General features: G+C 46.9%; 1 protein-coding gene across 1 annotated transcript in view; it reads right to left on the bottom strand.

Moving 5' to 3' along the window:
- The window catches only part of cdk14 (cyclin dependent kinase 14), a 122,225-nt gene that overhangs the window by 37,125 nt on the left and 61,793 nt on the right, over nt 1-23,307 (bottom strand). The window contains exons 9-10 of the mRNA XM_088845569.1: nt 16,338-16,458; nt 13,526-13,619 (exon numbers count right to left, since the gene is read on the bottom strand). Of these exons, the coding sequence (XP_088701695.1) occupies nt 13,526-13,619; nt 16,338-16,458 (215 nt within the window). The remainder of the gene's footprint in view (nt 1-13,525; nt 13,620-16,337; nt 16,459-23,307) is intronic.

Genomic DNA, 23,307 nt, shown 5'->3' on the forward strand with positions numbered 1-23,307 from the left:
ATTCAGGTCTGGAGAAAGTGCAGGCCACTGCATTTGAGGTGCCCCAGTCTCCAGCAGCCGTTCCCTAATGATGCCACCTTGATGAGCTGGAGCATTGTCGTCCATGAAGATGAAATGATGCCTGTGTTGTCCATGCAGGGGCACAATGAATGGATGAATGATGTTATTCAGGTAGTATGGGCTTGTCACTGTACCATTCACAAAGTGTAGGGCAGTTCTGTATTGACTAGACACACCTGCCCACACTGTAACACCACCACCAAAGGCTCGTCTGGTGACAACAGTGGCTGATGCGTAGCGCTCTCCTCGACATGTCCAACATCGTTGGCGGCCATCATTTCTGCTCAACGTGAATCGACTTTCATCAGAGAACAGCACTGAGGCCACTGGTCCCTCGTCCAGCGTCAATGCTCCCTGGCCCGGGCAAGACGATGCCGTGCCTGGTGCTGTGGTCAGGTACCCTTGCAGGTCGTCTAGCACGCAGACCACGCTGATGTCAACGGTTTTGAATGGTCTGACGTGACACTTGGGTGCATCTCGCCTCCCTTAAATGTGGCTGGATTTCAGTGGCATTCATCATCCTGTTCCGCAGGGCACTGTTGAAGCGCTCATCAGTGTTGGATGTGGCCAAAGGACGTCCACTTCTATGCCTTTCTGTGACTCTTCCAGTCTCTCTATCTCTGTTGCAACCTGTGTGACACTCTGTGACACTTTAAGCTCAGTGGCCACTTCCCTCTGAGAACATCCTGTTTGAAGCCTCGCAACGGCGAGGTACTGTTGATCAGTTGTTAGGTGTCGTCTTGGTCTCATGATGTCAAAATGTGAACAGCATGATGAAGAGGACTGTTTAAGTACCAATTCTAATTGAAGCAGGACATTTATGGATCAAACACCTGTTGTGAATTTTGCCGTTCAGCTCCTTGTTAGAGAACAGCAAGTTGTGCAAAAAGTACTGAAACACTGAACAGTTGGACACGTGCATTCAAAAGTTTAGAGAAGGTCAAATTAAGTTCACCTGTCAAGGTAACAGTGCATTTTAGCTTCATCCTGAAATTTCACCCGAAAGCCCTAACTTTTTGTGAGTAGCGTATGTGCGTATGGACGTGTGTGTGTGTGTGTGTGTGTGAGTGCAAGTTAGTCCATGACTAACTATAAACAGACATGAGAGAGCAAACACACACAGCCCATTTGACGTAGACAGTACGCACTTCGTTCTCAACTCTCACAAAGACACGCACGCGCGCCTGCACACACACGCGCACACACACACACACGCACACAGACGCACCCACACGCGCCTGCACACACGCGCCCGCACACACACGCGGTGTGGATTTATGATGACAGGGAGCGCAGATGAGCGGACATGCCGTGGACATGATGTATGATGTACCACAGCTGAGCTCGGCCGCTTAATTATTTCCAGAACGGTCATTTTTCCTTCGCTGGCAAAGAAGTGTCTTCATTCCTCCTCTCTCTCCGTTGTTCCATTGCTCTACTGTATGAGTGTGTGTATGTGTGTGTGTGTGTGTGTGTGTGTATTGTTGTGTGTGTGTGTGTGTGTGTATGTGTGTGTGCGCGCGTGTGTGTGTGTGTGTGTGTGGTCGGAGCATTACCAAAACGGAACAGAAATGTGTTTCAGATGGTTCCTGTTGGACGGGCCGAGCGGCCGGATGAAAGGAAGGGGTTTGTCAGAGAAAGAGGGAGAGTTTCAGGGAAACGCTTGGGGAAACACACGCGCAGCAAAGTCAGAGGATAGAGAATTTGGGGCCGAGGCATTTGGGGCCGAGGTATGAAAAAAGGAATGCTGCAGTAACCGCGGATACTTCTGGGAGCTAGAAGAGTGTAGAACACTGACACGGTACAGCCCTGAGCTGATGGCCTGTCAGGAAGGGAGAAAGAGAGATGTAGAGGAACCAGGAGCGAAAAAAATGGTGGAGTCTGACAGTAGGAGAGGGAGAGCTTAAAGGTTGACACAGCAGTAATACATTTAACATTTTCAAATATTTGTCATTACTTTGGGAGACTTTTGACTTTTACTGCACTCCATTTCAAACTCACCCTACTCTCTACTACATTGCTAACCGTCCTGTCCCTTTATATATATTTATATAGATGAAAAATAAATCAGGATACATTTTTTTGTCAATTGTAATCAGGATCTGCATGAGCACTCATCTACATTATAGATAAAGTATAGATAGTCCGAGTACTTTTTCCACCGCTGTGAGCAGCCTCCATCCTGAACTGATGTAGTACCAGGACTTCCCGCCAGAGGGCAGGAGTGCATTGCATCGCGCCACATCACAACAACTCAAAAGTGACTCGCTGATAGAATTCAAAGGGATTTGCGTCTGCAAAGCCTCAGTCATTAAGCTGATCACAATCCTATAAAACGATGGAAAACGTTTCTTTGTTCTCTCAGATTTAGATCTAACAGGACCGACATCCAGCGGCGGTACCGGCGTGCCCCGTGCTTTGATTAATTTGAGACGATTCGACAGACTCATCCGGTCGTGTTTTTTTTTTGTTCTTTTGTTTTAAAGGGCAAAGCACATGCATATGTGGTGAAAATATCGTAAATATATGGTGGTTTCATTTTTATTTTGTTTGTTTTTAATTTATACAAATACTAGTACCTTGTATTGAGACCTTGTATTGTATAGTATTACCATGGGAGGTGGACTGATTTCTAATAAATGAAGTGATTTATCAGTAATCCTAATCATGTGCATATCTGCCTTCCATGGTCTATGAAATATAAATTCCATACATCCAGACCATACATTCCAGCCAACACTGGGGTCATATGGAAATGTTAGTCCCTTTGGGAGGTAAAGGGATCAGTAGAATACAACCGAACCTAACATAGGTTTTTTACCAATTTTTTTACCAATAAATTCGCTTTTTTCACGAGCTATGTCAACCCTTTCTATCATGAAGCTACGATATGGAGGATGTAATGAAATGTGTTTACTAGCGTTTGGGGTTTTGCATCCGCCATCTACTAAAGAATAAAGCACTCAGACTAATCACAAAAGCAAAATCTGTGAATCCCTGAGGATGAAATGAAATGCATCTCTTTCTCTCTCTCTCTGTCTCTCTCTCTCTCTCTCTCTCTCTCTCTCTCCCTCTAACAGGTTCAGATTTTCCACACCTTTCCTCTCATCAGGCCACACTGTCGGTAAATAACAGTTATAACCTAGATGTTTTGTTTTTTATTATCTTACCTTGCATTTATTATGACTCGTCTTTTATGTTCCCCCTGTGATATACAATCGGCGGCTCTCAGGGGACAAAGCTGAACTGGAGCTGACTAATTTCTCACTTCACTTCAAAGAAGGGGGACATTCTGGAGGAGGAGGACTTCAGAGTTATTACTGTGCTAATAATAATCGTTGTCCTGGTCGTCTGCAACCACAGTCAGAGCGTGCATTTTCAGACATCGGTGTTTGCACCGTTGGTTGAAACAGGAACCGGCACCGTTCCAAATGGTGATTGAAAATATTAAATAATTTTCTGAAGACAATCCGGTGTATTTTGACATGCCGAGTTAATAAAAAGTGGCCCGGCGGCGACGTTCCTGCTGTATGTGACAATAAAAAGGGAGAAAAAAGGGGGGAGACTGCTGCGTTATCACTCCATCAAGGACAAAGGGAAAATGTAATTACGCAGAGCTACAGGCGCACCATGTCTCAACGGAACGGACGCAAAACCATACATGGTATAGTCTGTGTGTGTGTGTGTGTGTGTGTGTGTGTGTGTGTACGTGTGCGAGCCAGTGCAAGCATTCGGTTCCGTGGGTTTGAACGTGATGGCCGCTCGAACACACACCTACATTATACACACGCACCCACCCAACCACCCACCCACAACACACACACACACACACACACACACACACACACACACACACACACACACACACACACACACACACACACACACACACACACACACACACACACACACACACACACACACACACACACACACACACAGCTCCGTCCCCCAGCCCTAACCCCGTTGCCCCACCCCGAGGGAAACGCTCGCTGGCTTAATTACTACCACACACCAACACCGTTGCTCCTTAAGGTCAAACTCGCGGCTCCGCCGCTTCATCATCGTGACGGAGGCTTGTCACATCGCCGCGGCAACGCCAGCACGCCACCCGCTCCGCCCAGGGTACCAGCGCATACATCACAGGTGAACTATGCCAACCCCCTGATGCGACGCTGATGTGATTATGGGTTTTGAAATACAACACAGATGTACATGAAAGCAGTGAGAGTCCAGAGGAGTCCAGTGGAATCAGGAGTTCTCCGTAGAAAGTGGAAGGACGAGAACTTTGTCCTCTGTTTCAGCCCCCCATGGAGGGTGGGTGTCGAAAAAGGCGGCAAGCGGGGTGATGTATCTCGAAAAAGTAAAGAATCTGACTCCACTTGTCACGTTATTTGGGTTAGTTAGGTAATTGGGCGTCCGTAATCCCAAAGCACACAAGGGTACCAGCTGGAGTACATTGGAAAACAACTTTATAGACTTGGATAGATGTTAAAGCTGGCACACACACACACACACACACACACACACACACACACACACACACACACACACACACACACACACACACACACACACACACACACACACACACACACACACACACACACACACACACACACACACACACACACACACACAGCAGCACTCACATGTCACTACTCCACCATCACATCCCCAACCCCTGGAATGTTTTCATCTGCGCTGGGAAATGGGAACAGTAATGTGTCCCAATCTGTCAGTGGAGGGTCACATTCAACCTCCACCCGTCCCGTATACCAACGCACCTCCCATTAAGGAAAAAATCTGGCACACCACCTCTCGCCTTAAAAAAACCCCCCAAAAAAACCCGACTGGCTGTCTGAGACAGGAAGTCATTCCAAAGATATTTGGGACTGGAGATCTCTGACAAGCGGCCCAATCTTGTTTCACCGTCAAACAGCAGCGTTTAGGTGAAATAACAGGCACACATGGGAACAAAAGCAATTTGGAGACAGATCCGTCAAGTTATTGGATCGGTATGGAGGTGGTGCCAGATGAAGGTTGTTGTGTTTTTCTTCCCTGGCATCGCTGCACTGGAGGAACCAGATACTTCTGAGGGGACTGGGTTGGCGGGTGGGAGTCACCTTGTCCCAGTGCAATACCCAGCGGCGTGTCTCCCCGTCAGGAAATGCAAGGTACACAGAGCCAAGCCAGGCTACAGACATAAGGGCTGAGACCCCCGATGAGACTGAGACCTCGCCTCCACCACCACCACGACAGCACATGGACAACTCTCTCTAGCATGCAGAACCTTGATTGGATGCAAAGTCACAAATTAAACACTAATTAATCCAGGCTTCAACCGTTGCTAATATACCAAGATACACCAGGCTATAGATGTGATGATAGGGATGGTGTGTTACAGTATGTGTGTGTGTGTGTGTGTGTAGGTGGATGGGTGGGCTTCTATTTTGGGGCTAGAGCCCCAATTACCTACTGTGCGTAGGTGTAGGTTTGAGTCCCATCAGCCTTGTTTAAGTGTGTAGGTGTCTTGTGCTCTTAGTTCTACGCTTTTAGTCTTCTTTGCTTTTATAATGTTTATTATATGATGTGAGCTATACAAATAAGGTTGCCTTGCCTTGCCTTGCATCGGGGCACAATCAGATTAAGCGGTCAATCCAGTAACACACAAAGACGCAGGGCTGGACAATAGCGGTTGCCCAGTTGCCCCGGATAACCAGATGTGTGCCATTGTCAACCGTCAACCATTGTGTGTTCTGCCTGCCTCGCAGTCAACCTGATGTTTAGACATCTACCTATCCGTTGATCTCACTCAATTATTGGGCAACCGTTTTGTCAGCCGCGGCAACCAAAAGCTTGGCCCACACCATCTCCACCAGGATGAAGTGGGAACAGATGGGGTGACGGGGTGGTTCGCGGGTCGAGTCGGACTGGAACGGAAGAGCGGGATGAAAGAGGAGATAAGGGGGTGTGTGGGGTGGGTTGTCTGATGAGCACACGGGGAGTGCCGTTATGTGGGCAGAGCCCAACGTCGCCCCACAGAGTTGGAAGCAACTTGCATTATTGATGATAGAGTTTAACGTCCCTTTGAGGTGAGAGGGAGAGAGAAAGGAAGAGAGCAAGAGAGAGAGCGAGGGTAGCATGAGGTTGGGAGGGGATTAGGGTAGGCGGTGTGAATGTCTACAGCGTCTACAGTATGTGTGGAACATCAGAGCGGTGGGGTGGCGAATGCACAGCGTGGCGGCCGAAAAAGGGGACGGGTGGGGGTGGGGGGCGTTGGAGGGGGTGGGGGGGTGTGACAGCCGTCAAGTGCGGCCCACGGCTGAGCTCGGCTTTCCGCCTCTAATCTCCACGACGGAGAGAGAAAGAGAGCAAGAGTGAGAGAGAGAGGGAGAGGGAGATAAATTGAAGCGCGATGATGAGCAGCGAAAGAAACACATGTGGTTCCACACAGACGCTCAGAGGGAAAGCGAGACGCGATAAGCCCGCTGTTGTGACACTAACAGAAGAGACAAAGGCTTTCGGGCGACAGCCAAAAAATGGAAAAAGAAAAAAACGAATTCACCGCACCGTAAACGGCAGAAGGATCCAGACACTTCCCTTTTTGTGTGGAGACTCTTTGAGATGAACTCCATCCTGACAGAGATGACGGATCATTTGGGGTGTCCAGGACACACTGAGCGCAGTGAAGAGCCGACTGGGCTGGATACTGGGGGCTTTACTTACTGGGATACTGGGACCCTTATATACCGGGATACTGTAATGCTTATATACTGGGATCTGTACATCTGGGATACTGGAATCCTTATAAGTATACTGGGATACTGTAATGATAATATACAGGATCTGCACATACTGGGATCTTTATCTACGATGGTGTGCATACATGTGTGGACGGAGAGATGGAGGCAGAAAGGGAGAGAGATGGAACAACAAACGCTTCATTCAAGGAATTCCTCTGAGGTCATAGGGCAGACGCCAGACATCGTATACACACACACACACGCACACACACACACACACACACACACACACACACACACACACACACACACACACACACACACACACACACACACACACACACACACACACACACACACACACACCATTGTCTGCCAAAATAGAGACCACCCACCCACCCACCCAGTTAATAAGTCCCCCCTCTGCACTGTCTGCAGTCTGCTGTTTACATTGGTCGTCTGCTGTTTCAGTGCGACAAGGCCATAATGAGAGGGAGAGATCGGAACACACACACAAAAATTAGGATACCCCGCGCCCCCATTTCTCTCCCCCTTCTCCTCTGAACTCTGTCCAAATCCCACCACTCGCCGAGCGGATCAGGAACCAGGCTCGACCCGGCGAGCAGAGCTCCCACCTGCGACCTCAGTAAGCCCCCACTATCTCTGAAGCGGCCGACTTGCTAGTGCTGGGTGGCAGCCGCTGCTTGTGGCTTGTACACCGGTGGGATTTGCTTTCCAGACAGCTTCTCTCTCTCCCTCTCTCTGGCCTTTTTTTTTGTTGGGGGTTTAACAGCCTAGCTGGAATACAGATTGCTGTAAACTAGGGTCCAAAAATCCTGGCACCAATTTGGTCACAGGGGGAGCAATAATACAGGTTTCAATCAAACTTGGAAGTGCATTAGTTGGTTTAACCTCGTCCAAATGACACCAAATTTGGTATGCATGTTCCAGGGACATGTTGCCAAAGTTTTGGATAAAGCACGTTGACGATAAAGAGATATTAGCCAGTGATTCCATGTTGCAATATCTAATTTAGAGCTAATCCACATAACAGTGGCATACGTTGAAACTTGTCAGACCCAGCAAGAACAGCACTCTCAAGAACCATTCCAAGTTTGATATTGGTAGCCTCAGGAATGAAAAAACTCAGACACTGTATGAGTTTCAATTTGTGCTATGATAACGCTCATAATCATGCAAATCCTATTTAAACGGTGTCTTCTTATAACGTTTCAGATTCACTCCAAATTGTTGGCGGAGAATTATCACACGGGTCGTAAATCATTTTGAGAACATTGGTCACGGTATTTCACGGTTATGGGATACCTTTCGACGCTGCTCGTACTGTCGCTTTCTTTGTCTTTCTATGTCTCTCTCTCTCTCTCTCTCTCTCTCTCCGAATGGAGGTGACCTGCCTTCTGTGTCGGCTCATTCCTCGTACTGTGAGTAGTACGACTACATTCACTGTGCTGGAGTGGACGGGCAGACAGACAGACAGACAGACATGCGGCTCGGCTTTGGGAATATTCAGAGCTACATTTCACTGCGAAGCACTGTGACCACCTGTGTCAACAGCACACACACACGCACACACACACACACACACACACACACACAAACACACACACGCGCTCATGTGGAAACATGTGCACACAGATGGACACTGTTACCGACAGACACATAAAATATTGAAACATACATGGATGGCTGACAACACTGATCTGCATACAGATTCCTATTTACACGTAAATACAAGCTATCATAATAACCAGCGTCTTCATAGTGGCAATGCACTTGTCCTATCACCTTTCACAGCTCTTTCAGACGCGCGCACGCACGCACGCACGCACGCACGCACGCACGCACGCACGCACGCACGCACGCACGCACGCACGCACGCACACACGCACACACACGTCAATGCACTCACACCTCTGCCATGACAGGCTATTTCCTGCAGATAGATCTGTCCATATTCATACACTTCCCATTGTAGGTAATCTTTTGCCGGGTGACAGTTTAGTTAACCAGCCAGGGTGAGGCTGTCAGCCTTTCCATCGCCAGGGTAACTCAGGCAGACAGAGAGGGAGAGAGAGAGAGAGAGAGAGCGAGAGAGAGAGAGAGCGAGAGAGAGAGAGAGAGAGAGAGAGAGTGAGCGAGAGGGTGAAGGGAGATAAAATATAGATAGATAGAGATGGATACATACTATTCTGAAGCAACCAGTGCATTTGTATAGCAAACTCAGAGATTCTGTCCATAGGAGAATGTCAATACCCTTCAACGACAGCATTTCTGGAAGTTCTGAATCACAGCCAATGGTTTTTAACAAAGGGGGGAAAATTAGGAATCAAACATCCCTTGTGGTCAGATGAAACATTCAATTATGCCAACTTGGAGTGGCTGACGGGAGGTGACCTTTCCTTTCTGTTTCCCCCCCTTTTCACAAACACGCTGGCCTTTTCAGGGCGGCTGTGTCTCTGCATAAATATGGAGACGGCGGGCCCTTTGGCGAAGCGAAAGAAAGACAAAAGGAAAAGAGGTGGAGGGAGAGATGGAGGGAGAAGGAGAGAGAGAGACAGAGGTGAGAGAGATAATAGACAGAGCTGGAGAGGAGGCGAGGGAGGGGGGAAATCATCTGACAGGCAAATCCTTCTGAACCCACAACATTTCCAGCTATCATGTCCAGTCTGCCTCTGGGTTGACAGCTGGAAACTTGAGGGTGTGTGTGTGTGTGTGTGTGTGTGTGTGTGTGTTTGTGTGTGTGTGTGTGAGAGTGTGTGAGTGTGTGTCAAATGAGTAATATTTATAAAATGGAATGCATTTCCCCATGCTTTAAAAACGACCACAGGTTAATTACAAAATAAATTAATAAGAAAAAATACCACGCACACGCACACGCACACACACACACACACACACACACACACACACACACACACACGCTCTCTAACCCCACCCCACCTCAGCATCCTCCGCCTTACAGGATTTATTGTACCGGGTCTGTTTTACCTGGGCTCTCTGCGCAAGGTTTGATCCTCAGGTAATCCTGCTTAATACCGTTGGCACATATCACACAAAGGCCTTACAGAGGCCAAGCAGAACACACACACACACACACACACACACACACACACACACACACACACACACACACACACACACACACACACACACACACACACACACACACACACACACACACACACACACAAAGCCTCATCCTCTCTCACTCTCCCTCACCCCCATCTACTTTTATATCGATATCCCAACCAGAGTTTCCGTGAGAAAAAATTGGTGCCGGTCAACATGTCCTGGAAGATTCCAATCTCTGGGAAAGATTCCGGTCAAATATTATCTGTGTTTATTCAGCTTCAAAATTATTGATAAGCAGGCTTTATAGAGAATGATCAAGGCATGTGGATGTACAATATTTTTCTTGAATATTCAAATTAAAATAAGTGCCGTCAATTGACGCCATTTTAAAAATAAATAAATAAATAAATAAATAAATAAATATTATGAATATTACTACTTGACATCAAATAATTTCCGTTTATAAACAACAAGTAACAAGTGCAGTCGCTTTAAAATTTCACTAAAATAAAATTTTGATCAAATCAGAAACAAAATAAATATGACAAGTAGGTATAAATAAGTAATACAGTTTGTGCTGCTGTCCGTCTACATCGGGACGTCCAGTCGACATATTTTACACAATGAATATTTAGCGTCTGCTTTGGGTCGGAACTTAAATATAAAAAAAAGGCCAAACTATGGATGTATGTGTCCAATGACACATCATCTTTCTGTTTCTCCTCGGAGTTCTAGACGCTGCGGCTCTGTCTCCGCTCCGTGTGTGTGTCTACTGTGTTACAAGCACAACCTGTCCACGAGGGAGGGGGCGGGGCTTAGTTCTATATCGACAAACGTGATTGGTCAGAGGTGAAGCTTTCAGATCACCTTTAGATCGTCGAAACTGATTGGCTTCCCATTGAAACTTGCCGAGCGCGGAAATGAACAGATCTGCAGACTTGTTTTTTTTATCAAAATGATCCACCCAGCACTAATTCAAATTGTGCTTGGAAGGAATTATTTTCACTGGGCATTATGACCGCAGAGATTTAAATATGTCAGACTTCAACAGATTTTCCCAGTCAAGTCCTGCATCTGTCACTTCCATCGCCACCCTTGTGCAGTGGTGGAAACTAACAAAGTACAAGTTACATTTTTCAAGTGTTTTTTGGAGACGTTGACTCTTACTTCACTACCTTTCAAACCAAATATCTAGACTCTTTTACTCTACTAACATTTCTAACACAGGCGCATTACGTTAGTTCTGGATCTATCAATGATTTAGGACTGCTCATTAATGTCTCACAAGGTTTATATCACCTCATAAAACCACCATATAAACACCTCCTATACTATTTTATAGTAATTAGGATGTGAATGAGAAAAAGGTACTGTACAGTCTAGTTAATCGTATTATAGGCTTCAATATATCAGGGCACTGAGTATGACAGTACTTCTACCTTTAACATTTTAAGTACAGTTAAGAGTAAGTACTTAGATACTTTTACTTAAGTAGAAATGTCAATGTGGTACTTTCATTTTTACCAGTCATTCTGTGAGTCATTCTTGAGGATTTGTACTTTTACTCGAGTAAAAGGTCTGAGCACTTCTTCCACGACAATTGTTTGTTGTTTTAGCCGCTCTTACGAAGGGAAAGCCATTTTCCTTTCTCAGCTGGATCAAGGCTCTTGGTCGGGTCCTGAGACCCCACCCTCACCCCCCGATGCCTTCTCTCTGCATCCCTGTTATACCTCTTTCCCACTGTGCTTACATCTGGCCTTTGTCATCAGTAGGAAAGGTAAAACCCGGGTTTCAGTCCCCGGTCAAATGACCCTGCAATAGACAAAGGTTTTTATCGGCTCAAGCCCTAATCGGCTCTGATGTAAACAAGACACGACCTGCTAATTTTGGCCCCTTTACCTGCACGATGCGACAGGCATTGAGTTCCGGACGCTGGCACGTTAGACAGGCTCTTTAGAACGGCTCTTTTAATAGAACAGCTCTCTTCTAGTCACAAAGGGAACTAAGTCTCGCCGGGTGAGGAGACGTTTTTCTTGCCAAGTTTTACAGTTTTATGTTGTTTGTTTACGTTGCTGTCTCCGACACTGTTCCCCCCCCCCCCCATCACACTGGAAACACAATGACACGCCCCTTTTCCGACATGTTTGTGATGTCAAATGTGACAAAACAGAAAAAATTAAAAAATTAAAATAAAATAAAATAAGCGGCATTCCTCCTGGAAATGGGAAATGCCTCAATAGCCTATTTTAGCAGGTTTACTGGCTAATTTGGACGTAAAAGCGTATAAGTGACCCCACCCCTTCTGCCACTGTTAATAGCTTAAACAACACTACTGCCCCTCCAACACCTGCGGGGTGCAGAGTGTGTGACCCACAGGTCTCCTCCCTCCTCCCACTGCTGTGTCTCACTTTCCCCATCCTTTCTCCCGTCTTCGTACTCGCCAGGGGAGTCTGGAATAGGGGAGAGTGGATGCTGATGGGGTGAGGGTGGGGCTGCCCAGAGTCTTTTGTTCCTCCTCCGCATTTTAAAGATTATTTTTTTAATTCTGTTTTTCCTTTCAATCTCTTTTGAGCCAACAAAAGGAAATCAATAACAAGGCACTTTTTCCTCCCCATCTTCATCTGCCCCACTGTCCTCCTCCTCCCCCTCGCATGGATGCTCCGCCTGAGGCGCTTCCTCAGCCAGCTCTCCCTCCATCCGTCTACCTCCTCCTCCCTCCATCAATCCATTCTTAAATTCCATCCATCCTTCCTGGAGGAACAAGGCTTTGTCTCTGCACCTGCGCTTCGTCCCCTCGCCACCTCTCATCCTCTCATCTCAGTAATTGTCCGCCATTAATTATTCAGCCCTTTTTCCTCCAGCCTCAATGGAATAGGAAAATGAATCCATTACGCCCCTGCCTCCCCCTGCTACCCACCACTTCAATTAGCACAGAAAACAGGGATGGGAGTTTTTCAGGAATGACGGGGCGGAGGGGGTGGAGCCGACCTCACGTCACCTTGAAACATCTATGTCGTCCCACAATCCCCACGCCGGGGACACGGATACATCTTGTACGTAGATGTCACATCCATCACACTGTTCTGTTATGGAAACGAGCCCCACGCGGGGATTGACCCATGACCCACCGTGAACGGGCAACAAAAAGAGGCATGCGGACCGTGTTACTTTGTCGTGACTGACGGGGCCGAGAGGCCGAGCGCCCTCCTGCTTCACGTCCACAGAGGGTTAATTCCAGACGTTGGCCATTTAGCATATTTGGGTCAATGACCGGGGATAATTGCGCTTTTTGAACGCTCATGACCGGTTTATTACCATTTATTCACACAAAGCCGCATAATTACAACCACAAAATTGTGCCCATCATTTGTCATGAGGCTTGAGTCGTTGAACCAGAAAATCTTGGAAGATCTCTACCCTAGCGGGGTAGACCTGGTACGAGGCCCGAGCATGGACGACCAAATGGACTCATGAAGACACACACACACACACGCACATGCAAACGCACACACACACACACACACACACACACACACACACACACACACACACACACACACACACACACACACACACACACACACACACACACACACACACACACACACACACACACAGTGACTCACTAGGAAAATCCTCTCCAGCTGGTCCTGGATGTCCTTCATCCCCGGGAAAGCTGCCACTCCTTGGATCATCTCGATGAAAATGCAGCCCACACCCCTGGAACACGACACAATAAAACAACACAACACAACACCGCTGAGTGAGAACCACCACAGTCTCCCCTTAAAAACAACGGCGAATGACGGGATTTAAGGGCAAAACACAAGCCAAACAAACCCATTATATTTCAGTAAGGCAGGGAATGCTTCTCGCTCTGTAGTTAAAACGACTGTATAATCATTTCTCTACGTTTCCTCAACGGCTTAAAGAGAGCAAGTGCTTACATTCTGCGTCGGTAAATCAGTGTGAAACCACGTGTGATGAGCGGCTTCACAGCACTGGGTAGATCCAGACAAAAGTAAAAGAGAAAGAAAGAGAGAGAGCAAGAAAATAGAGATAGAAGAGAGGAAGGATGGAAGTGGGAGAGTTTGGAACGGCTTGTGCTTGTGTGGGCACGTGCGTCCGTGCGTGTGCGTGTGTGTGTGTGTGTGTGTGTGTGTGTGTTGTCAGAGCTCGTTTGTCAAAGGGGCATTGTTTCCTGACAGATTCACTTTGCAGCCCAGTGCACACTTCCCTCCCTGCCTCCCTCCCTCCCTCTCTCCGTGGCACGGCCACGGGTGACGGGCTCCGAGCAGCCACGCGGCCAGCGCATGGAGGATGGAGGGAAAGAGAGAATAGGGAGAGAGAGAGAGAGAGAGAGAGAGAGAGAGAGAGAGAGAGAGAGAGAGAGAGAGAGAGACCGCATCTTAGGATTCATTCAGCCTAACACGGCTAAAAAATCCCCCCCATCCATCTCCATAACACCACCTTGAGCCCCGGAGCCCCAACCATTCTGTTGGAGTCCACGGAAAATGGCTTTTTTTCCGCGGTGAGGTTGGAAAACAACCTCTTCACTGTAATCCACTGCAGCAGAGGCCAAAGGAACTCTGAGTAGAGTCTCATATATAAACTGCATAGACACGTACAATATATAAAGGTCTACAGTGTTCTGTGTAAAGTATTCATACAAAGTATTTCCATATCTACAGTATATTTACAGTTTCTAACACTCTGTCTAACTGTGGTGTTCAGCGAGCCGTGAACGGAGGGAAGAGCGGAAAAGTGCTTCTTCTTCATTTTCTGGATCTCAAATGCCATCTATCCCCAGAAGCTCCCTGTAGGCCGGTCGTGACAGACCATGCACATCGTGGGGGGGGGGGTCAACCGGAGCGTTTTCGGTGTCCGGGTGGTAAATGGTAGACTGCTTCCTAAGTGACCGGTGGGCAGAGATGTATCCGCCCTTACGTGTGTGCGTGTGTATGTGTGTGTGTCTGTCTTTCTGTCTCGCTGTGCGTGGAGGGCCTTCGAGTGGTAGCCTGCGGATTGCCCACCTGCTCAAATACCCACTCATCCGGCCCCTCCAGGCCCCCCTCCGACCGTCCCCCCACACACACACACACACACACACACACTCAATCCACCGCCACAACCCCGCCCCGCCAATTCTTAATTGGCCACGGTGGGATGCAGCTGGGGTCCTTGGAATGGGTTTTTGCGTCCCTATTTACTGCCCGTCTAGAGATCGACGTAGACACGCCTCATTACCCACTCGCCCCCACTCCAAATCCAACCCAGCCCAAACTGCCTGCCTCTATTTTCCCCCAGCCTGAGCCTAGAGCCCAATCTCCGCCGGCACAGACTCAGATGCGTTTTGGAGTATTCAAGTCTCTTGGAACAGAAACGCTTCAGGTGTGACAGAATGTAGGCGTCGTGCTGGTGGTTTCTGCAAATACTCCACATGCCGATCCCCCTCGACGATTCTCTACATCTATCTCATAAGGAGCTCTATCCTCCTCTATTATCTACCTCTATCTAATGAGAATCTCTATCCCCCTCTGTAATCGACCTCTATCACATAAGGATCTCTATCCCCCTCTATAATCGACCTCTATAACGTAAGGATCTCTATCCCCTTCTAATATTATCTTCCGCTATCTAATGAGGATCCCTATCCCCCTGTCGTATTATCTATATCTAACTTATAAGAACCCTAATCCCTCTTTACTCTTCTCTACCTCTATCTCATTAGGAGCTCTATTCCCCTTTACTCTAAAAAATGATCTAACTCTACTAATGTTACTCTAACACATTGCTGTAGGATGATTACCTTGCTGTGACTGCTATATGCAGTTGGTTTGACTACTATCGACAAAATCTACTCATTATTTTACACTGCCTGATAAAAACGCAAAATGAACAAATCAAGGATTTTTTTTAATTTGAAACAATAAGACATGAAATTTAAAAGAAATAATATAAATAATATAGAATCAGATTTCATTTATTAAATTATTCTTAAAAAATAGATATACCCAATATACCCATTGGGAGGATGAAAATAGATTCTTACTGTAAGATGCACTTGCACGTGTCTCATTAACGCTCAAATTCAACTTTTACACATGACGTGTGCGTTTTGTGGACGTGCTGCAGATATGATGGAACAAGCAGAAACCGTAAAGGTTAAAGGGGCGGGGTTCATCTACAGGCTGAGCTGCTGACAGAGCAAACCCCACCCGTGGAGCTTTGACCTTCGATATGCCCTCTTGGCATGAGGGAACTGGAAAAGCCCTTGACAACGGCAAGAGAACGATATGAAGCAATATGAAAAGGAATAAATAGGAAAAGATACTATCCCCCCGCTGGTCGCCCCAAAAGGGGGCAGCGGGGGATGAGGAGACCCAGGGGTCAGCAGAAGGTTAGGGAGTTGGGAGTGGGGGTGATGTTATTACCCACCACATGTCCAGACAGGTGGAGTAGTCTGTGGAGCCAAGGAGGACGTCCGGGGGCCGGTACCACAGGGTCACCACCTCGTTGGAGTATGTGTGGCTGGGGACCGACTTGGCTCTGGCCAGCCCTGGAGAGGTGAGACACACAGAAAAACACACTCTGTTAGCAATCATTATCATTGAGCGACCTTCACCAAGCTTTCATCCAATATAAACACAGGAAAAACAAGAGGAAAGATAAGAACCGGTGAAACGGCTTGGAGTGTAGGCGCAAGATAAGATAAGATACGATTTTATTAACACTTTATTAATACCTGTGGGGAAATCCAAAATCACTATAAACCAGTGGTTTTCATGGCTATTGGTTGGCGAGGATACTGGAAAACATTAAGATTTTTTTTATTTCATAAAAAAAACAACTTTCTTTACATTTTTGAAAATGATTTGAAAATGAAGCAACCAAGACGGTGCCAGTCTCCTGTAGTACTCGTGGTTGGATGTGGGCCGTGAGTCAGAAAAGGCTGGGAAAACGCTGCCATTATGCTCAAAAACATGTTTTCATTTCATTTTCATTTAGTAGTGAAAAATGGTCCGACTTGAGTGTCATATTCCTCTAGTGCACCCTGGAAGAACCTTGGCTTTTGTGTTCACTCGACCCGAACCCCTACAATGACACCTTTCTTTGTAAACTGCGAAAAAACACGCACGCGCACAAACACACACACACACACACAGACACACACACACACACCCACACACCCACACACACACACACACACACACAATGGAAAACATCTTGGGGATGAGGCATCAGTCAGAGGACGGGGAATCGCTTGGTTGAGTGCGCTTCAAACCAAAGAGAGAGAGAGAGAGAGAGAGAGAGAGAGGGAGAGGAGAGAGGATGAGTGGAAAGGGGCGGCGGTGGTGGTGGGAGGTTAAAGAGCGGCTTCAGAAGCACGATTTAATGAGCCCAATGGCATTAGCTCTTTGCCTCCTCCCAGGTGGTAGGAGGGCTTAATTAAAGCATTTAAGCCTGGTTAAAAATCCACTTCCTGCCCCTGGTCAGAGTCCCCAGTGTGTGTGTGTGTGTGTGTGTGTGTGTGTGTGTGTGTGTGTGTGGGTGTGTGCACGCGCGCCTGTGTGTGCGCGTGTGTGCGTGCGCATGTCTAGGAAATAAGTAGGAGCACGACATGGATAGCAGATAAAATGCGTAGGAGGTGGTGGGATGTAACGTTCCCCACTGTATTAATACCTTGCAGGAGAAGAGGTTTTTTTCTTTTTCTTTCTTTCCGCCTGTTTTCTTTTTTCAACATGGCAGCCATCTTCAAGGCCCCGACGCTGTCATCTTCACACACTAATCTTTTTAGTAAACAAGGAGCTGCTTTGCACAAAGTACACACTGTCGGTCCGTCCGTGTGGAGAGCCTATCATTTTCACAGCGGGTGCCGCGGCGATAGACGATAGACTTGGTCGCAACGTCGTGCCACTGCATCTCGAAACGCAGAGAGAAGGAAGCGGTGAGGACAAAAGGCAAGGATAACAAAAGGGAAGGGAAATGGAGTCGAGTATTGGCAATCTTCCATTCTATTCTCCGCGGTGTTCGAGAAGAATTGTCGAGAATATCACCCTTTCCTAAAAAATGCCATGTTGTCATGTCATCCTCCATTTTTTCCCGTGTGGGGCAGCTCAGTTTCAAAGTCCAGCTCACCTATGTGCACACATACTGGAAGCAGAAAATGGACGCACGCACATGGACACCCACGCACACGCACACACACACGCGCACACACACACACACACACACACACACACACACACACACACACACACACACACACACACACACACACACACACACACACACACACACACACACACACACACACACAAGACTCCACCGATGGGTAACTCTGGTAGCCCTGCCCAGGTAGCCGCTGGAAGAAGGTCAGCATTGAATTATACATCACTGTCTGTCCCCAAAGAAACACTAGGGGCCGAGGGTTGAGAGTGTAGGGGTCACACAATAGTCGCCGAGGGGGGTAGGAAGAGGAGGTGGAGGAAGAAAGAAAACAGCGAGCCAGGAAAGACGGAAAGTGAGGAGGAGAGACTAAAATAGTTTTTTATCCTCGGGGACAAACAAACCTAGTATTCTTTTGAAGTTAATTCCTATTTTGAAGCCCGGCTTAGGCACCGTCCCCACGTTCCCTTTGTACTCTCCCGCATACAGCAGATCGCGGAAATGTTTTTCGGGCCACGCGCCGACTAAATGTTAGCCACCGCCTAAAAGAAGAAGCCGCGGTGAGAAACACTCAGTTCCCTTCCGCCGTCCTCGCTGCACCGCCCCAAAACAAATAGATTTTTTTGATAAATAGAAGCTTTCGCCACTGTTCCACACAACATCACAGCACAAATATAAGTATGGATGTAGTAAAACAATAAAGAAAGGATAATTTGGTAGGGGTGGGTAAACAGAAGTTAGAAAAAAAAAAAAAAAAAACTCTTAAAAAAGATTCTTAGTCATGGAAGATTTAATGAAACCTCCCCATCCCTCATATTGGGACGTTGGAAACAGGCCTTAGTACGCCCTCACACACACACACACACACACACACACACACACACACACACACACACACACACACACACACACACACACACACACACACACACACACACACACACACACACACACACACACACACACACACACACACACACACACACACACACACGGGAGTGTGCTGGGAGTGATTTTGCATGCATGATGGATCATTTATTGCTGTTTGATAGATTTTATAATAATGTGTGAAAGCAGGGCCCCTGGCCAACACTGCGTATTCCAATGGCTTCTTTATGCAAACAAACATATTTTATCTCACATCAGGGTTTCAATGGAGGCAGGGATATTCTCAGTGAATTAAGTGCTCTGCGAGTGTGCGTGCATGAGAGCGGGAGTGAGCATGGTCCTCCGCGCCCAAGCTTCTAATTAGTGTCGAACAACAACGGGAGGTCGTCGGGTGTCCGCCTTGGCTCCACAGATGACCTTAGCGCTGATTCTATCCAAAGTGCAACACCAAGCATGGGGGACCCTTCCAACAGGCGACAAATGGCGCTACTGCCGTCAAAAGGCCAGTTCAATGCCAAGAACTCGGAAACAGCCCGTGTCCGGAAACAAAATGATGTTATTCTCCCTTGCCACACGATACAAAAATCCCATCTATTGCACAGATTGTACGACCTTTTCATTATTAATATTCCACCAACGATACATATGTAATGTCCCCTACTGCCAGCAAAGCAAATCCAATTGTCACATGGACTGAAAATCGGCAAACTTGCAAACGTTTTAGCTCCTTTCAATCACACATGGGGCTCCGGACATCAATTTCTCTTCACTTCCACCTACAGATTCCTTAATGCAAATGTATGTGTCTGTGTGTTTTTTTGTGCATGCTTGTGTGTGTGCACACACCACCACCTGCTGCTATCCCAGCTCATTTCCCAACATAAAGTGGCCTGTAATGAGATCCGCATTATGGAGCACACCCACAGTCAAGTCACGGCCTGCTCTGTGCACAAAGCTCAGAAACACACCCAATTCACTTGCAAATGCTTAAAGCCCACAATCTATTTTGGCTGTGTCTTGTGAGTGGGCCAACACAGAAATACACACATGCAAAAAATATGCACCGCAGACGCACAAACAAACACAGTTGCTACTCGCATAAACCCAGCTTTGATTCATTTGATGGACTTCACAAGGCCATCTGCAACACCCAAATACACACACACACACACACACACACACACACACACACACACACACACACACACACACACACACACACACACACACACACACACACACACACACACACACACACACACACACACACACACACACACTAACTCCAACCACCCTCCATGCATTGAGCCGGGACGGTGGGTGTAACCACACAGGGGAGATGAGCCTGGGCTCCGTGCGGATGCCGCCCGATGTCGTGCGCAGATTCCTCCAGCTCCATTGTCGCATTGCTTCTCTCCTCACGCATCATTATCCCCAGCAGCTGTTACTTCACAGCGCAGCGACGCAAATTCTTTAAAGTTCCTTCCCAGAAAACATATTTGCATAAACTGCTGTTCACCACGCATACACACATTCATATCAATACAGAAAGGCTTAATAACTGTAAATCAGAGCTTTTGAGTCTAAGGATTAATAAAGTGTTGCTAATATGGACTGCACAGATGTGAGTAGGAAAATAATTGCACGGGATCAGGATTTCTGTTCTCCATAGACCTTATATACAGAGAGGTTAATAAACATTACAGCCTCTCTTTACTGCCCTCTTTGCAATACACTGAGATGTACTGGCTGAATCACATATTTTACACATAGTCCCTCAGGTTACATGTGATTTGGTGCACAAAGGGCTAAGCAAGGGTGCAGTGCACTTTAGGGCCGCGGATAAAAAGTTATCAGAGGGAGGACGGGAAGAAAAAAGAAGACACTGCTGCCCTTTCTGGGGCTGTACAAGGAGACACAATTAGGAGAGCTCGTAGCTCTGGCACGCTGCCCACTCGCTGACATAGGATTAGAGACAACTCACTTAGTGTCCTGAGTGAGAGATATCCACAGCTGACTGACTGCTGCATACCACTCCAGAGAGGGAGAGAGAGAGGGAGAGAGAGAGAGAGGTGGAGAGGTGCACACATGAACACCCTTCACTTATACTGATAGAAAAACAACCCATACGCAGAATTACAGGGTGTGCGCCTATTCAGTGAGTTGCATACAAATTGCCGTCTGAATTTTCACCCTTTTGCCGATGATGAAGCCCTAATCACAGCAGCACAGAGAAGAAATGCTGCTTGAATGGCCAGATCAGACCAATGTTTAATCAACCTATTGGGATGGGAAAGAAGTGTCTGTTAGTGTCTTTGTTTAGCACACAGCTACAGTATACGCTGCTTGGTCTACTGTGCCAGGCTGTACATGCCACCAGCAGCTGCTGGAAAATTAACCCCCTCTCTCGTTTTTAACAAAAAACAAACCAGTTGGCAGATGGGTTGCTGTCACAGATGTGGACTCGAGTCATTGTGACTTGGACTCCACTCGAGTCACTATGTGATGACTTGCAACTTGACATGACAGAAAATAATAGAGCCTCGACTTGGACTTGGAAGTTAAAGACTCGTGACTTGACATGATGATTCGAATGACTGGTTTGTGTTCACTTTCATTCACTGAAAACCTTGAACTAAAACGTGATCGGCAAACAACAAGGGACTTTGGTTGGGCTCGGTCGCCCCCCTCTCTTATGTTGCCGCGGCTGCAGGCGGCCAAATGTCGTGGTAATCCATGAATGGTGCCATCGTGCATTTTGAGATTTCCTTATGGTTTTTATAAAGTTGTAAACAAGGGACAGTGTTTATTTTTTCTCTTGCGTGTTAAGCCACGTGCGCCATGATTGGTCCGTGAGTAATTTTCCTAAAAGCCACGCTCCTTTGTTAACATTCGCTCCCACATGCAGATAACATAAAGCACAGTCCCAGACTCCGAATGATGTAACATACTGCCCTAAAGCAGTTCTGCCGCTGATTTGTGACATAGTGATTGAAACGACGTCAAGATATGTATAGACGATACAATTTTTCTATCATCTTACGATATAGTATATCGTCATATCTACACAGCCCTAATATTAATTATAAAAGATTTAAATGTTCAATATTGTCAATGTTCCCATTACAAGTGTCAGTGTAATGTATGCGAGCGCAGACTGGGAAGAGCATTGTCATGATTGGATGACCACCCTGTCAGTCAAGCTCCTCGCGAGCTGCCGCTTTTTTCAACGAGAAGCACGCGTTACCCTCCTGCTGGTTACGCACACACAGTATGATCAGATCACATCATCAAGCAGCTGCAACTGTGCCAAGAGTCATCACTTTCAGATTAAACAATTTGATTCAAACATTTTCATTCAATCAAATCAATTTGTTAATCACAACGTTTTCAGGCATTCTGCAAACAGACAAACGGATAGACAGGGGCGCAATGTAACAAAAGTTTGATGTCGTAGTCTGGCTGTCAGTATTTCATTGTTTAAAAGTGATGGGGATCAAGAAATATATAGCTAATATATAGCTTTTATAGAGATATTCGTCATCATAATTTTTTAACAGGTTAGATAGATTGGCCAAGAATATCATAATTAGACGGGTACTAATACCTTGTCTTTTCCTTTTATGAAGACTGGATACTGCAGGTAAGACTGCAGTGTCTTGTGGAAAAAGTGACTTGACTTGGGACTTGACTCGCCTTAACTAAGGATGGACTTGACCTGACTTGACATAACCTGTGACTTTACTTGACTTGCCCAGGGAAAAAGTCACTTGACACTTGCTTGAGACATGGACAAAATTACTTGAGACTTACATGTGACTTGAATAAGAGGGGCTTGGTGACATTTCTGGTTGCTATGGTATAGGCTTGTTTGGTATTGTATCCTCCTCTACTCATCTTTGTATACCGTGTTATTTTAAAGCCGCCCCTCAGCCTCGCCCTCGTGTCCACTGAGTGATCCGCCGTGGCTTGACCAGTGACTCTGCTGTACCCAGTCCTCCCTCCTCCCAGTGCTCAGCTGTCTGACTACAGTATTCCTTTTTGCGAAAGCCTAGACCTTGGGGAGCCCCTAGGCCCATACTGATCTGTTGCAGAAACACACACAAAGCCACAAACACACACACACACACACACACACACACGCGCGCGCGCATACACACTTTATCAGCACTCCCTCACACCCTCCTCAATCAGCATCTAAACCGGCTCCCTCCGGCAAAGGCTTATGGTGTGTTGAGTGTTGTGTGATAGTTGTGTGTTTTGATGCGTGTGTGTATGTGCAAGTGTGTACTAAGGCAGGTGCATGTCCACCAGCGAGTGTGGGTGTGTCATTGTATTTCAGCAATGGCAT

This window comes from Zeus faber (genome assembly GCF_960531495.2).
Source record: "Zeus faber genome assembly, chromosome: 8".
Taxonomy (NCBI): Eukaryota; Metazoa; Chordata; class Actinopteri; order Zeiformes; family Zeidae; genus Zeus; species Zeus faber.